This window comes from Clupea harengus, chromosome 25, assembly GCF_900700415.2.
Source record: "Clupea harengus chromosome 25, Ch_v2.0.2, whole genome shotgun sequence".
Classification (NCBI taxonomy): domain Eukaryota; kingdom Metazoa; phylum Chordata; class Actinopteri; order Clupeiformes; family Clupeidae; genus Clupea; species Clupea harengus.
The window spans coordinates 13,788,303-13,802,556 of record NC_045176.1 but is presented as its reverse complement, the minus strand read 5'-3'; the positions used below and the strand labels follow the sequence as shown (position 1 = coordinate 13,802,556).

The following is a 14,254-nucleotide window of genomic DNA, read 5'->3' as shown; positions in this document are numbered from 1 at the left end:
GCAGGAATGAGTGGGAATTTCCCCGCCTTGGTTTCAACTGAGTTAATTGAGCCATTGAATACATTTAAGAATCATTTTGTGCTCCCCTCTTAATCACACATTTAGACCTGGTGGGTGAGATATCAGTGTGGATAGTAGGCTATATTTGTGAGAATTTAGAGGCAGCTCATTGCTGTGGGTTTTTGGGAAGGTTTGGATTTTCAGGAGTTTTATTCATATTTTCAGATTTGTTGCTAGCGAGGGGTTATTGATTTGTTATTGATTGTTTATTCATTTGAATGCCATCAACTGGAGATGAGTCTCTGACCCTGTTATGAACAGTGTGTTCACACATCAAAAGTGGATAAGGTCATGCATTCTTTGGATTTCATGATAATGAGACATGGAGAGACAACATGGTAGGCATCATTATGTTCTATAGCATAAAAACAATGATGGCTTCAGGTCTGCATATTATTACACTAGACTGTGTTATACTCAGGAACCTTCTGGGTGGTGGAGTTTCTCAGTAGCAAGTTTGCAACTAGCACAACAAATGGTTAACTGCCAGAATGTCACATTAAAGAAATGGGATAACAGCATTTTCCCTTGGGAGTTCATTTGCTTAAAAAACAGCTGGAGTATTTGCATAATTTATAGTCAACTTGTTTGTGTGCTAGATCAACTTTAATCAGCCCTCACAAGCAAAGTCTGCTACCTGAATGCCCAAGAAATAAAAAAAATGCATCACTCCCTGTACTTTGTCAAAGTCTTGATGTTGTTTATCCATATTTCTGTCAGAATCATTAGTTTGGCTCTGCATTGCTTTAGTCCAGGGAGGCTCAAGCCTGTTCCCTTTTTCTGATTCATTTGCAAGATTAATACAGAAAATGACCTGCGACTGTAATAGTGGTAATATATTTTGGTGCTGTCTTTAGTGTTGCAAATGCGTGTTTCTTTTCCCCTTCCTGTTCCCATGTGATGTATAGTGCGAATAAAACTGCTGATGAATATCCTTCAGCAGTGCTGTAGGTCTGCATCTTTGTGGAAAGAGTCATTGGAATTGCCGTTGGTCTGTATCAGCCACAGCTCCATTTTGTAAATGTCATGGATTTTTTTCTCCCAGTATGTGGTGGTGCTCCTGAACAGAACCGTCCCCATCTTCCCCTGGCCCCCAGTTATTTATATGCGACTGGTTAGATAGCCACAGAGGGTGGCAATAACAGACGCCAGTGGCTAATGTCACTGCTTTTTTTTTGCTCAGACAGGAAAAAAAAACTAAAACAGTTTACACCCTTTTTTTTTTAATTCTCACACTGCTGGCACTATTTTTGATTATTAACTGCATGTGGTAGAGACTGGATTTGCTTAATGCTATGTGCTATGTGTGGGTGCTGTGCAGTGCCCTTTAATCAGAACCACAGTAAACAGGAGCTCTGAAACAGATATAGAGGAAGACCTCACCATCACAGGAAGGCCTTCAGGGAGTACCGCCTGATATCAGATGTCACTACAACATAAAAAGAGATTCAATAAAGAGCTGTGTGTTAAATGAGCAGGAAGCCCTCATTAGAGGCATTGCGGAAGAAAGGAAGGGGGGAAATAAGGAAGCGGAAGAAAGATTGGAGCTAATGGCTGTTCCTCAAAGTGACAAGACATGCAAGGTCTCTAAAGCCAGCATGCCATGCTGACTATGGCCTGGGATTCACTATTCAGTCTTATGTTAGCTGAATTTAGGACTCCTTGCAATTTCTCAGTTGGATTTTTATAATCATAAAAGCATAGAAACAATGAAATCATTTGCATTAAAACATTTTTTGGACGTCTAACTAGGCAAAAATTACATGTTTATACGCTGACATGCACATTGTTATATAGGGTTGACATTCTTAAAGTAGTGTTACTGTATTGGAATGATATGCAGATAAGATCTGCTCATTGCATGTCAGATGCAGAGATGGATGGGCAGGTATTGGGCAGGTTTGGGCAGGTTTGGAAGTGTACATTTTGTGTACAATTTTATCTCTCGGCATATAACGACCATTACTATCACCCTCATCATCATCATCATCATCATCATCATCATCATCATCATCAACAAACAGGAACATTTTTGAAAAGTGCCCCAATTCAAACTAAAAAAGACAGTTAAAACCTAATTCTGAGCAGATCAATTCAGTTGATTTCTGCATCAGCTGGCCAGTGGAGAGCACAGCACTGCTGGACTGTTTCCTGCTCTGCCTCTCCATCTTTCCCATAGCTTCTCTAATGTTTCAGTCTCGCTGCTGCTGCAGCTCCCGCTCCCGCTCCCTAAAGCTTTTGTGGGTTGATCCTGGGCTATTGTTAGACACCAGCGATGGCCCTGGGCCTCGTCTGAAAAAAGAGCATTGTCCGTGACACCTCTAGGCCTGTCCTCTGCCCACGTGGGACTGCTTTGAAAACATCAGGGGGCTGGAGTTCATCCTCGAGGAAGGAAATCTCACAAGGTGCCACTGTGGGAGTCGGACTAAAGCTACATAAGCCCCTGGCTACATAGGGCTTATTTTAACAACCTCGTGAGGGTCCCAGACCTGATAAGATAAGAAAGGGAACTTTTAATTGGCGATCTTGTTGATTGCCGCTGTCCGACTAGATGAATATTAAAGGCCTGCTGACGATTGTGTTAAGTGCTTATGTTTGTACCGACTAGGTAGGTCTGCCGAGTGGAGCTTGACACGGGGGCACCTCGACGAAATAGTCATGAAACCCAGTCACGAAAACCCCTGAGGTGCCCATAATGGGCTTTCTACAGAGCAAGTGCTTAGCAGTCCTCTCTTCCTGCTGGGATTACCAAGTCAAAGGCCAGTTTTACTTGCAGGTGTATTTTATGGCTTTTTTTCTGTGTGAAGTTACTGAATAATTCTACATTTAGTTGCTTTTTAGGTGATCTGGCAGTAATTCAGATCTCTGTAGAGGAGTTGGAATGTAATTTTCCCAGACTGGTATTTTCAGGTGCGTATGATCACTGGAATATTTTGTAAAGGTTCCAAAGAGAACCCCGTTGTGGTGCTTGCCACTGCTCTTGACTCTTTGACCAGAGCTAGCTCATAGCCGGCCCCTCTGTGTGTCTGCGATAACAGCTAGTGACAGTACATATTGTATACAGTTTCTAAGGGGCTATGTTTGGCTGTAGCACATACTGTGACAAGTCATACAATGGGCCCTTAGATTTGACATTTTGCCTGTGGTGTGACATTTTAATGTGGAGAATGAATAAGGAATCCATTAATACTTCAGCGATTCTGTAAATGATGGAAAACTTTCCTGACACCTTTCCCTAGCTCCTGCCACCATTAGAGTTCATCCCTTCCCATAAATGCGTGGTGCACACACACAAATAACAGACTGGTACATATCTATTTGGAAGTTTTCTGATTATTGATGAAGATCATTTCTTTCCATTTGAAAATGCAGTTTTTTTTCTGTGCTCATGACGGCTCAAGTATCTTGTTCTCTTTCCCATGTTGTTTGATGTGTAAAGCTCTTGGAGGATGTGAATGTTCCTTCCCATGGCTACCTTACTTTAGTCTACGCCACTTTAAACCTCTGCCTTCTCCCACTGTAGCACACAAAAGGGTAAGGGTGAAAGAGTAGTGACTCTTTATGAAAAGACCAGAAGACCTCCAGAGTTAGCGTGGCTGAGTGCAAAGCTGTGCTCACTAAGTTCTGTGTACTATTTAGGGACCAGATTCAGGGACAACGTAGCAGATGACATTGCTGTACGTGAAGCCATTGGTATAGACTTTCAACACAATTAGACATGCAGGTTTCACTGAAATTGAATCCTTTGATTGTCAGTTCCTTTGGAATAGAAAGCATGTTTTTTTGAGTGTGTGCGTGCGTGCGGATGCGTTATTTAGCATTGCAGCTTATTATAGTTTTTAAATTTTCATTATTTTTTATTTCAGTTTAGTTTATTTCAGTGCCTCAGTAGTTTTATTTTTATTTTGAGGAAAGTACTTGTTTTAGTTCAGTTTATTTCAGTATAAAGAAAGCCTTGATTTATAGAAGCTGAAAATGGTAGGATTAATCTCAGTAGTGGATGTTGAGCAGTGTGGCAAGCGGACTAGAATGTTGCTCCTACTGAACTGCAATACCTCTCCCACTGGACTGTTCAGGGAGAACGTTAATCTTCCCATAGCCTTTCATGACATCCAACCAGAGGTGTTCAGCCCGCATGGTACAGTCCTTTAGATATTTGTATACCTGCACATACATGCATAATTATGCAGTCAAACATCTGTGCACCAAATGTGTATTTTCAGACCTAATACAGTTGCAAGCATGTGATGCAAAATGGGTTCACTTTGAAGAACACTGCAAGTTAATGAGTAGTCTGTGGAGTGTTAACTCAAAATACTTTGGATCAAATGATGCAGTTTTCATGTGCTCACCTTTTCAAACATCCCTTGATTTTCAAATTCAAAGAACAACCCACAAATTCCTGATAAAAAATTGTGGCCAGAAGTGTATTTAGCATCGACCTGAGGAAACAACCTGTGATCCCTAAACCTTAACCTTGAAATTTCTCCACTGATGTCCTCAAGGCTCAAGCCCGCACCTAATCATCCAACATGAAATATTTAACATGGCTTTAAAACTTTAACAAATTAGCATTTGCTTGCCATCTCAGCCAATGCTTAAATTGTTAAATCACTCTCTAAACCAGGTGTGACTTTGATTGATTGCTTAGGTTTTATCTCTGTTCATGGAGAAAATTGGTGCAGGCAGTCAGAATATACCTTGGAACAAGCCTTTGGACATTGCATTGCATATCCTCTGCCCATTATTGTACTCTCCGACTGAGAGCAGTGTTTGACTGTGTCAGTGGCATCCTGCCTATTCACCAGCATCAAGTTGTTTCTGTATTCGTCCTTCAAACATTTCATGGATTCATACTGTCACCTTTGGGAAATGGCTGTTCGTTTCGATTTTCATATTCTTAGGCAGATTTTAGACTATTTTTGTGTTAGCATGCCCTCAAACACTGAGAGGGCGTGACATTACATGTTAATGCAAATGTGCTCGCATTCTTATGAAGCTCATTTGAAACGGTGCCATTAGGCTTTTGTCAGCATTCATCCACAATTAGTATGCAAAAATGACAAGTCAGAAACTTGCCTAAATTAAAATAAATACTGTATCTTGCATACAGATTTACTGGATCTACAGAAAATCATGAAATGGCATACTCCTATATCAGTTTCATCTAGTGATTTACCCATTCTGCACTGCAGGCATTTTAATGCATTGCATCACCACATATTTTCCGACATATTATGAAATTTCAATGTTGACTTTCAGATGCAGGGGGATTTGAACGGTTCTGCTTTTTTCCGGCAGCAGTGTATTTGAGCTTCCTCTCTTCCTGCGAGCTCAGATTCTGAGAGAGAGAGAGAGATAGTGAGAGAGAGAAGGGGGTGGGTAGGTGGGAGTAGGGGTGGATGTGTTGGGGTGTGTGTGTGTGGGGGGGGGAGTTAGCCCTCGACACTGCATCAGGATGTGAGCGGAATAGAACCAGCTTTTGAAAAATTTCTCTTCACCATTTTTCACACTCTCCCCCTTTCCTCCAGGTCCATGCGAGCTCCAGCTTTTATTTCGAGAAGAAAGTTCTTTCCAGAGGACTGTAGCATGAGTGCAGATGAAAGGTCAAACATACACGCTGTTTATGTGAAGCGTGATGAGCCGAACCGCTGTGTAGTGATCCGTGAAAGAGAGCGGAAAACAAGCTAGTATTTTCCTCAGCTCTTTAGTTAACAAATTAAACCTGTTATGTACTTACAGCCAGAGAGTGAGCTTATGCAGAGTCACAAATTGATCAGCGATTCAATCACCGCAAGTCATAATGTAGCCAGTAGGTTTTATTCCACCCCGTTTCCTATCTACAGCTTTCCAGGAGATGATTTCAGTGCCACATACCCTTTACAGTTTCCACGTGTATTCATACTGTGACTATCTACAAGTAAAAGAATGAACTTATATTGGTGAATACATCTAGATGTCAGTCTGTTTGAAAGTCTAACAATAAATCGCATTCTATCCAGGCAGGCTTTGTCCTCAAAATATATTGCAAATGCGCTTCAGTTCATTTATTTATTTATATTGGTGTCTATTTCTGAAGTGTGTGTTTGAGATCACAGTACGAGAGGGTAAAACAGCAACCCGACAAACATGCTGACTTCGAGTTAGAGGATGGTGTGACATCTGCTAAGAGTGCCAATTAGAGGTCTACCGAGTGTGATGGATGCACCCCCCCCCCACCCCCCCACACACACACACACACTCTGCTCTACCCCCCCAAACAAGCCGACTTTACACATGTCCTACTTTCCAGCATAATGCACCTCAAACTGTGTGGCTAGCAGTCTGAGGGTATACACGAGGGCAGTCTCTACGTTTTAGCATCATCATAAAGCTTCTTAGGTAACTTAGGTTCCTCTTATTATTTTGGCTGGCCTCAGGCTAACAGAGTGAGGAGTTTTGTATTCTTTAAGTGGCTCTTTTTTATTTATCTGGACAAAAAGAAAATCCTGTTTTATTTGACTCTTCGCCACTGACTTCAACCACGATGTTTCATTATTTTGTCTCTAAGGCAAGGTTCCTAATACAACATATGCTACAGGAACTATGTTTTTATACAGTTTAGAGACTGTTCGTATTAACTGATTGTGTATCTGTTCAATTCTAATGTATTTAATTAATTTTAAGTCATTGTTACTTGTTTCATGATATGAATCAATTATTATTTTGCCTTGGTGAACAGACACTGAGGACTGAATCTGATGTAATAAAAAAAAAAAGATAATTTGTGCAGAAAATATATGACCAAAATAGTGAGTATAGTAAACTAGGACTGTCACATCCAAGAACAGCTGCAATTATTTAAGCTAAAATAGTTACGTTCGTGCAATTCTCTGTGTATTCTCCCATTAATAAAACTGTCATTCTGAAGTAGACCCAAGAGACTCTCTGCAAAATGTGTGCTGTCACATTAGTCAAGGAAATTTACATGTTGTTTAGAGAACAAAACGCTACTTCATTTTTCTGTAAGTGTTCCTTGGTTCATTTCAACACAGTTTTGGCAGCACATCAATGACATAGGCCTAATTGATGATATGGCAAGGTTAAGTCGAGGGCATCGTCTATTTTGTCACATGGTGCGATACCAGTTGTTTCTTTGCATACGTTTGCTGGCACTATCTGGCAACATTTATTCCAGGCTTTTGGACAGAAATCAAGAGGAAGTATTCCTGCTGAGCTTTCCATATGCTGGGTGCAGCGTTCATCTGCATCTCTCTGTAATATGTATTACTGAACAATTAGGACCCCAGACCATTTCGCTTCCAACATTTTCATTTTGCAGAACAAGAACATTTCTAAACCTCTTGTGTATGTGAATGTTCAATTTTGTAACCTGTCTTTTCAAGTTTTCCATGTGAGCACTCATCTTTCAGATGTATACTGGCTCAAGGTCTGCCATTTAAAAAAAGGGTATTGTTAAATTGTCTGGAACCCATGTGAATAGGTCACTATCCATGGATGCTCATATTTTGTAGCCTGGCAACAGTGGAATACTCCTTTCTATTTTTTATTCAGTGTTCATGTCTTTCAGGCAAAATGTGACTATAGCAATACGCGTCAATAGTATTAGCATAAAATGTCCTTATAAGTGCTGCTCTTAGTTCGTTGCCTTGATGCTGTGGGCTCTCGTGTCAGTTGTGCTGTGTAGTTGGTACATATTATGTCATGCCATGTGCTTCTGTCAAAGAGAATGTAGTGAAAATGTGGTGAACTTGAAAATCGTTACAGAACTCCACAATAGCCTTGAGGACCAGTGCAACTGAGTTTTCACAATGTAACACATGAATATATTCAGTAATAGGTGTGCACCAGCCTAAAACAAATGTACCCTGTCATATCCACCCTGCCTCAAGGATTTGAATAGGGTTTGGGTGAGTTCTCTGATGCTATTTAGGCCACATGTAAAAAGTTGGTCTTGTCACTGATTTTATTTTGAAGCCCTTCACACATGGATGATATAACATTATTATCATTATATAAAATTCAGCAAACAAGCTGTGGTCAAACAAATCTGAACACTGGCATTACACTGCATCTCTGCTAAGATGGGATCCAGTATCATATTTCCCCTGAATATTCTCTGATGTGCTGCTGTCTAAGCTTGTCAGCCTCTTATCTGATTCCCTCAGTGTCATAATAGGCAGTAATGTGCAGCTGTCAGACTTCAGTTATCAAGAAAGTAAAGCGAGACACTGCTTTCAGTTTAGTTGAAAATCAAGAGCAAGCATGGAGGCCTTCAAGTTTATCAGAACTGGCTGTGGAGAAGTATGAGAAAGTCCTTTTGGTTGCTGCCTTGCTTCAGTGAAGGTCGAGCTTTTCTGTACAGTATTGTGCGGCCATTGTTTTGTTCAATCAGGATGACTTCAGTTTTGAGAGTGGCTGCGGGGAGGGATGGTAAAAATGGAGTTTGACAACTTCTGTATCAAATGCTTGTAACTTTTCACTCATCTTATTATTTCTGCACGATACAGGAGTATCATCTGCTTTTTCCATATAGCTTATTCATTAAATATTCGACTCCACCAAACATACCAGGTGTTTCCTAGCAAGAGACCAATCACATGCTTTCCAAGATCTTGATTAGTGCGGGGGTTTTAATTTGCAACTCCTGAAAATTAGACCAAAATGATTTTGCTGTGGTTGGTGGTAGTTACATTGGCAGAAAGAAATAGGATCGCTGCCAACTTGTGCTTAATTTTGGCTGCATATGTTTTTGGTCCTTTGGGTGTAAGGAAAGCCCGGTGATTGTCATGCCAGCACGGCACAACTACATTGCAGGTAGACTTCTGTTCAAACTGGTGGCCTCTGTGTGCCGTGAAGCAAATCTGAAAAACGGAATTTCACTCTAATAAAGCTGTTAGATATTTAGTGAAGCATTTAAGTTTTGAGTTTTTTATAAGACAGTCACATGCTGTATATCAGGTCACGGGTATTCATTAAACATCTCATCATCTTTTGAATACCAACATTATCATTCCATAAAAACCCAAGTGCTGGCAATAACATGCGTATCGATGTGTCAGGACTCCTGAGGTAGAGACCCCTCAAGTCAAATCTTGTCACTGCCGTCCCTTTCAGTCTGTCAACTTCTATCTAATTATCTGTGCAGAGATTTCTGGGAACTCGGAGGACATACCCCTGGTGCGATGGCGGCAGCAGTGGCTGGAGAACGGGACCCTGCTTTTTCACATCCACCACCAGGACGGCAGTCAGACCCTCCCGGGTTTGGCCACCACGGACGACCCCGCCAACGCAGCGGCCGAGGAGGAGCTCCGCATTCTGCACATCTCTGTCATGGTATGGCCAGTTTCCTCTTCTCTGGACCACAGCATGGGTCAGGCCCCCAGGACAGCAGGAAACAAAATGAGTCCAGCTATGAGTTAGAGATGTGGTGTAATGACAGGAAGAATCTGTGGCTTTCAACAGAATGGCCAGGCAATTCTTAAAATTGCGTGTTCGAGTTGCAGTAAGTGGAAGAAAACAACTAAAAACGACTTCACTCTCAGGTTCAGCTCTTTTGTTGGTCTGTGAAATTTGAGAAGCTGGTCTCTGAAATTGCCTAGGACTGCTGTAGCAGGGTGGTCAGAAGTAGACAGTCTATTTATCCATGCTACACTGATGTGAGCGTTATTTCACCTAGAAAATGAGTCCCTTTAGCTGGAGGTGGGCTTTTTATGTCAGGAGCTGTCCCCTGCCTGACGCCTCAGTAACGGAGGAAGATTATGAGCCTCCTATCTGAAGCTCGAGCAAACACAGAGCCCGACAGTGATATCCTCACAAAGTAGACAGTTATTAGTATTCTAAATAGGTGGGAAACACACAGGGAATCAGCAGGTGACACCGCCTTATTCAATGAGGCGTCTGGAATCAAATCATATTTCATTCCCCAAGTGCTGGGACCGGCACATCACAAGGGCAGGGTGCTATATGACATCTCAAAACATGGATTAATACATCTGATGTCATGCTCTTGTTTGTCAAGACATTACACAGCCAAAATCTCTGAATGCTTTTTTATGCGTTGTTTAAAGTATTAAAATCATGCGTTTATATGATAAAATGCTTAATTTAATCACGCAGTGCAGGGAATGCACAAACAACTAGCGAGTAACACCTTCGTTATTAAAAAAAATGCACGGGTGCTGAAAGAAAACGCTATCTCCAGCCATGACTCCAGTGACTTTGCACTTTAAGGTTATTTCTCAGCGACACTCTATACCTCTCCGAACTCAAACAGCTTTCTGAAGATCGAAGTCAGATACAGTACATCTCTCAGATGCTGCTCAGTTTATTTGTCCTTTCTTATGCCTCTTGCTCTTTGCTGAGTTAACTGCCTTGCTATTTAAAGGCACATATTTTCAAATTACACCATGATTGATCATTTCTATTTCCAAGTTCTGAATAATATAGTTCAGACGTGTTATATGGCCCCTTCATGCCTCTTGAATATCAAGCAATCTAATGACCTTCAATTCTCCACAGCATGTTGTACTTGAAACACTTCACTTTGTACATTGTCCAAATATGGATGGATTATTTTTAGGAAAGTGCTTTCACATACTCCTGAAGTTGAATATCCTTCCTCAGCATTTACTTCCACAGTTGACTTTCATTTAGAAAAAGTTGCATTCCTGTTGGCTTGCGTTTTCCTTCAAGCTCGGCGATTCGCCACCGGCCTGATCGTGACTTCTGCGTGCTGGAGGAGGAGATGATTAACTCTTGGGAAGGGACTGCCAGCCTTGGCGACAGATGGCAACCGCGCCATGCTCTGCCCCTGCTGTAGCCCAGGGGCCTCGACTGGAGGGTGGCCTCCTAAATCCCAAATCCCCACCTCTACAGCCTCCCACTCCCACCCCCTATCACTCCCCTCAGTGCCTTGAAGCCATTGCGGTCCCTGGGAGACGGTCCGCCCTTTCCCTCTCGCCCTCAAAGACACCTGTCACCGCTCCATTTCTATCATGCTCCGCACACGGCGGGCTCCTGCGCAGCCAAGGCTCCAGTCCCACGTCTTCATTTTCCACACAGCAGCACATCAGAGCTGGGTCAGTGCCAGGTCAGCGAGCCCTGCATGGAGACGGCGGGGGCATTTAGGAGGGAGTAGATGAGCACGGGCTCAGTGTGGCTTGAGAAAATGTCAACTGCGGTGTGTGACCTCCGTAACCACGGCTCTATCCTCGCTCATTCCTTACTCTTGGCTGAAAGTAGTCAAGCAGATCCAAATAGGAGTTGTGCTCTTTCGAAGTTCTTGGCAGGTTTCCCGAAGAAAAGGAGAAAAGTCGGCATTAAAGGGTAGAGTCCGCGATTGTAATCCAATTCACTTTTTGTCAAATTCAGCAAATTGGTCCTCACATGGTCCTCTAGCTGTCCTTTCAATGTGTGTGCTGAAATAAAAACAAACTGGTGTTGGTATATAGCCATGGCGCTGTAAATGGGAAACAAACAATGCACAATGATTGAATTGAACAATGAGTAGTAACAATGAACTATTAACAATTCCAGCCAGTCAACACATTGCATTAGGAGCACAGACGGGAGGGGTGTAGTCTTGAGTGGCTGTTGAGCTCAAATATGTACAACCTTATGCCAGAATGGTGGACTCTGCCTTTAATCGTCACTGCAGTTCAAAATGTAAACTCGCTGTCACTGTACATGTGCTCTGGGCAAGAAGTTCCAAAGTCACATTTTGCCCTGCAAGATTAAATTATACCTTACGTGAAGGAAAAATATCATTATTGAGTAAATCTATCTATAAGAGAAATTTGATGGTATCAATGGTGTCTCTTTGACAATTTGCAATAACTTTTGATGTTAAGATGTTAGTGACATCAATCCCTTCCCCTGTACTGGTAAGCCCTTTGCTGGCTTACCCAAAATGGCTGCCATCCTGCCTCATTGCGTCTGGTCTGGTCTCTTGTCATGTCGATGAGATGTACCGACCTCTGAAAGCTTGTAACACACTGCTACACCAGTTTGTCAATAATATTGGTGTCATCGTAAATACTAATCACACTGAAAGGTCAGAGGATTGTGTTGCGCTTCTGTGAGCATGGCCCAATGTGGGATGTAGGATGGTGGAATGGGGTTGCAGGTAGGAAACACACACAGTGCAGGAGACAGTGGCTTTCTTAAAAATATCTATATTTATTTACAACAGGGTAATTCAAAACCCCAAACCATATAAACACAAACTGAACAAACTAAAGCCCTAAAACAGACACGGTGCAACTCTGTGCTTACAGGTTTGGTCTAGTGCCTTCTCCCAGCTTTCATCCAGCATGTTCAGTCTGTCCTCCCCTCACTAGACAATGAGGTGCACCTTTTATCAGGCTGCCCATTGGGCTAAACTGGTCCAATTAAAGTTAATTGGACCCCTCCACAGGGGTGGGGAAACCCGGACCCAACCATTCAAGTAAGGGAGTCCAGTCCTTTTCCCCCTTAGGGCCACAGTGAGAAGGGGGAGGGATTTCACCTTCTCACAGCTTCATAGAATGAAACCTGTAATCCTGTTTCCTCCCACCTCCAGACACACTCAAACACGCTCAAACACACCACACAAGCATTCTGTCGGTTACCACTGGCGAGTGGAGACTGGAGATCCTCTTCTTTCTCAGAGGTGCACCATATAATCTTCTCTCTGGATTAATGTATTACAGGAGTCTCCGCTGGTTGAGCTGAACTAATAAATGTAGACTTTAGAGGATGATTAAAGTCTGGCTTTGTATTTCCTCTGCCACTGTAAAATTGGTGTATTGCCCCCTCGCGCTGTTGTGCTGGCTCCAGCGTTCTCTTCCATGGGTGTATGTAGACAGTGTTTATGATTTCTGTCTCCGCTGGGAATTAGGAAGGATCAGGTTTTGGACGAAACTGCCTTGGTGGCATTAAGGAACTGGATAGGAAGGGCAGTAGAAGCAATAAAGGAAAAATCCATTTGTCCTTTTTTCCACTGGTGAAGAGCCAATATAACTTGACAAGTTACTATCGTTGCAGGAACTCTACTAGAAAACTACGTACTGCTTGTATTTGTGAATGGTAATTTCATGGGTAGAATTTAACACTGTTGTACCGCACAGCACATGTTGGAGTTCAATTCTTGGAATGTACTCTTTATTTAGTGTTTCTGTAGCTCAACGCATCGTGCAAGGTACTAACATGAAGATCATTGGTTAGATACCTAGGGAGCACACATAGTGATGAAAATGTATATTTGTACAATGCTGCATGTCGCTTTTGGTAAGTCTCTGCAAAGTGCTTCTGTTTGGATCGTGACCTTCCTGAAATAACCTCCAGAGTGTGGTAGTTTTGTCTGTGGTCTGTACATCACTGACATTCCCGCCGCACTGGACACCTGCAAGGTGAGTGCAAGATGGGGGGGTTTACACATTCCGAATGGGCTGCGGAGGCCATTTATAAACCAGTACAGCAGAAGAGACGCATTTTCGCCCCGTTAGCAGCCATAAGAGGAAAGTGATATATCTTTGCTTTGGTCTCTCTCCCTTGGGGACTCAGTAGGCAAGAATGTGACCAATGGCTAAGAGTGCTGGAAAGGGGGGCAAGCAATGTTAAAAGCAGTGACGGATTATTCTCCGAGGAAGGACTGGGGATGATGCCTCTCAAGTGCTTATTTCCCGCCACACTGTGAAGCCCACAGTAATGCTACTTGTGTGGCTACGTGTCCAAAAAACAGATGTTCTTATGAATATCAAATGGTATTTCTGATTACCGTTTTGACCACCACATTGCAGTTATTTGTCATAAAGAGGCAGGATGTGTTGGCTTTCTGGTTTGCGATATCCACCTCTCAATATTTGAACCAGTATATTGTGTAGATTTTGTTTATCGAAAGCCTGTGTCTTTGCTGGACTCTGTATTAGCCCTGGCTCTCTGCCAAACCAAATGAATAATTCCCCCCAAAAAACAGTTACCAGCCGTTATAACTGTATGTGAGAATAAAAAAAAATAAAAAAAGCAAAAGACAGATAATGTTGAAAATGTTGTTCAGGAAGTAGAATAATGAACTGGTTGAATGTAGCACCAATGCAGGGAGCCTTCTCTAGTGTTGTCTTGTGGGGTAGCACAACCCTTATTCCCTGGAACATGCACTTATGGCTTAAGTGCTAGATAATACCTTATTTTATGACCACACGCTCTCTTGAGG

At 42.3% G+C, this 14,254-nt stretch overlaps 1 protein-coding gene across 4 annotated transcripts in view; it reads left to right on the top strand.

The window, feature by feature from the left end:
* Nucleotides 1–14,254, top strand: part of astn1 (astrotactin 1) — a 166,846-nt gene that overhangs the window by 19,438 nt on the left and 133,154 nt on the right. For all 4 annotated transcript variants that reach the window (XM_031563091.2, XM_031563095.1, XM_031563093.2 and 1 more), the window contains exon 2: nt 9,209–9,396. In XM_031563091.2, coding sequence (XP_031418951.1) covers nt 9,209–9,396 — 188 coding nt within the window. The remainder of the gene's footprint in view (nt 1–9,208; nt 9,397–14,254) is intronic.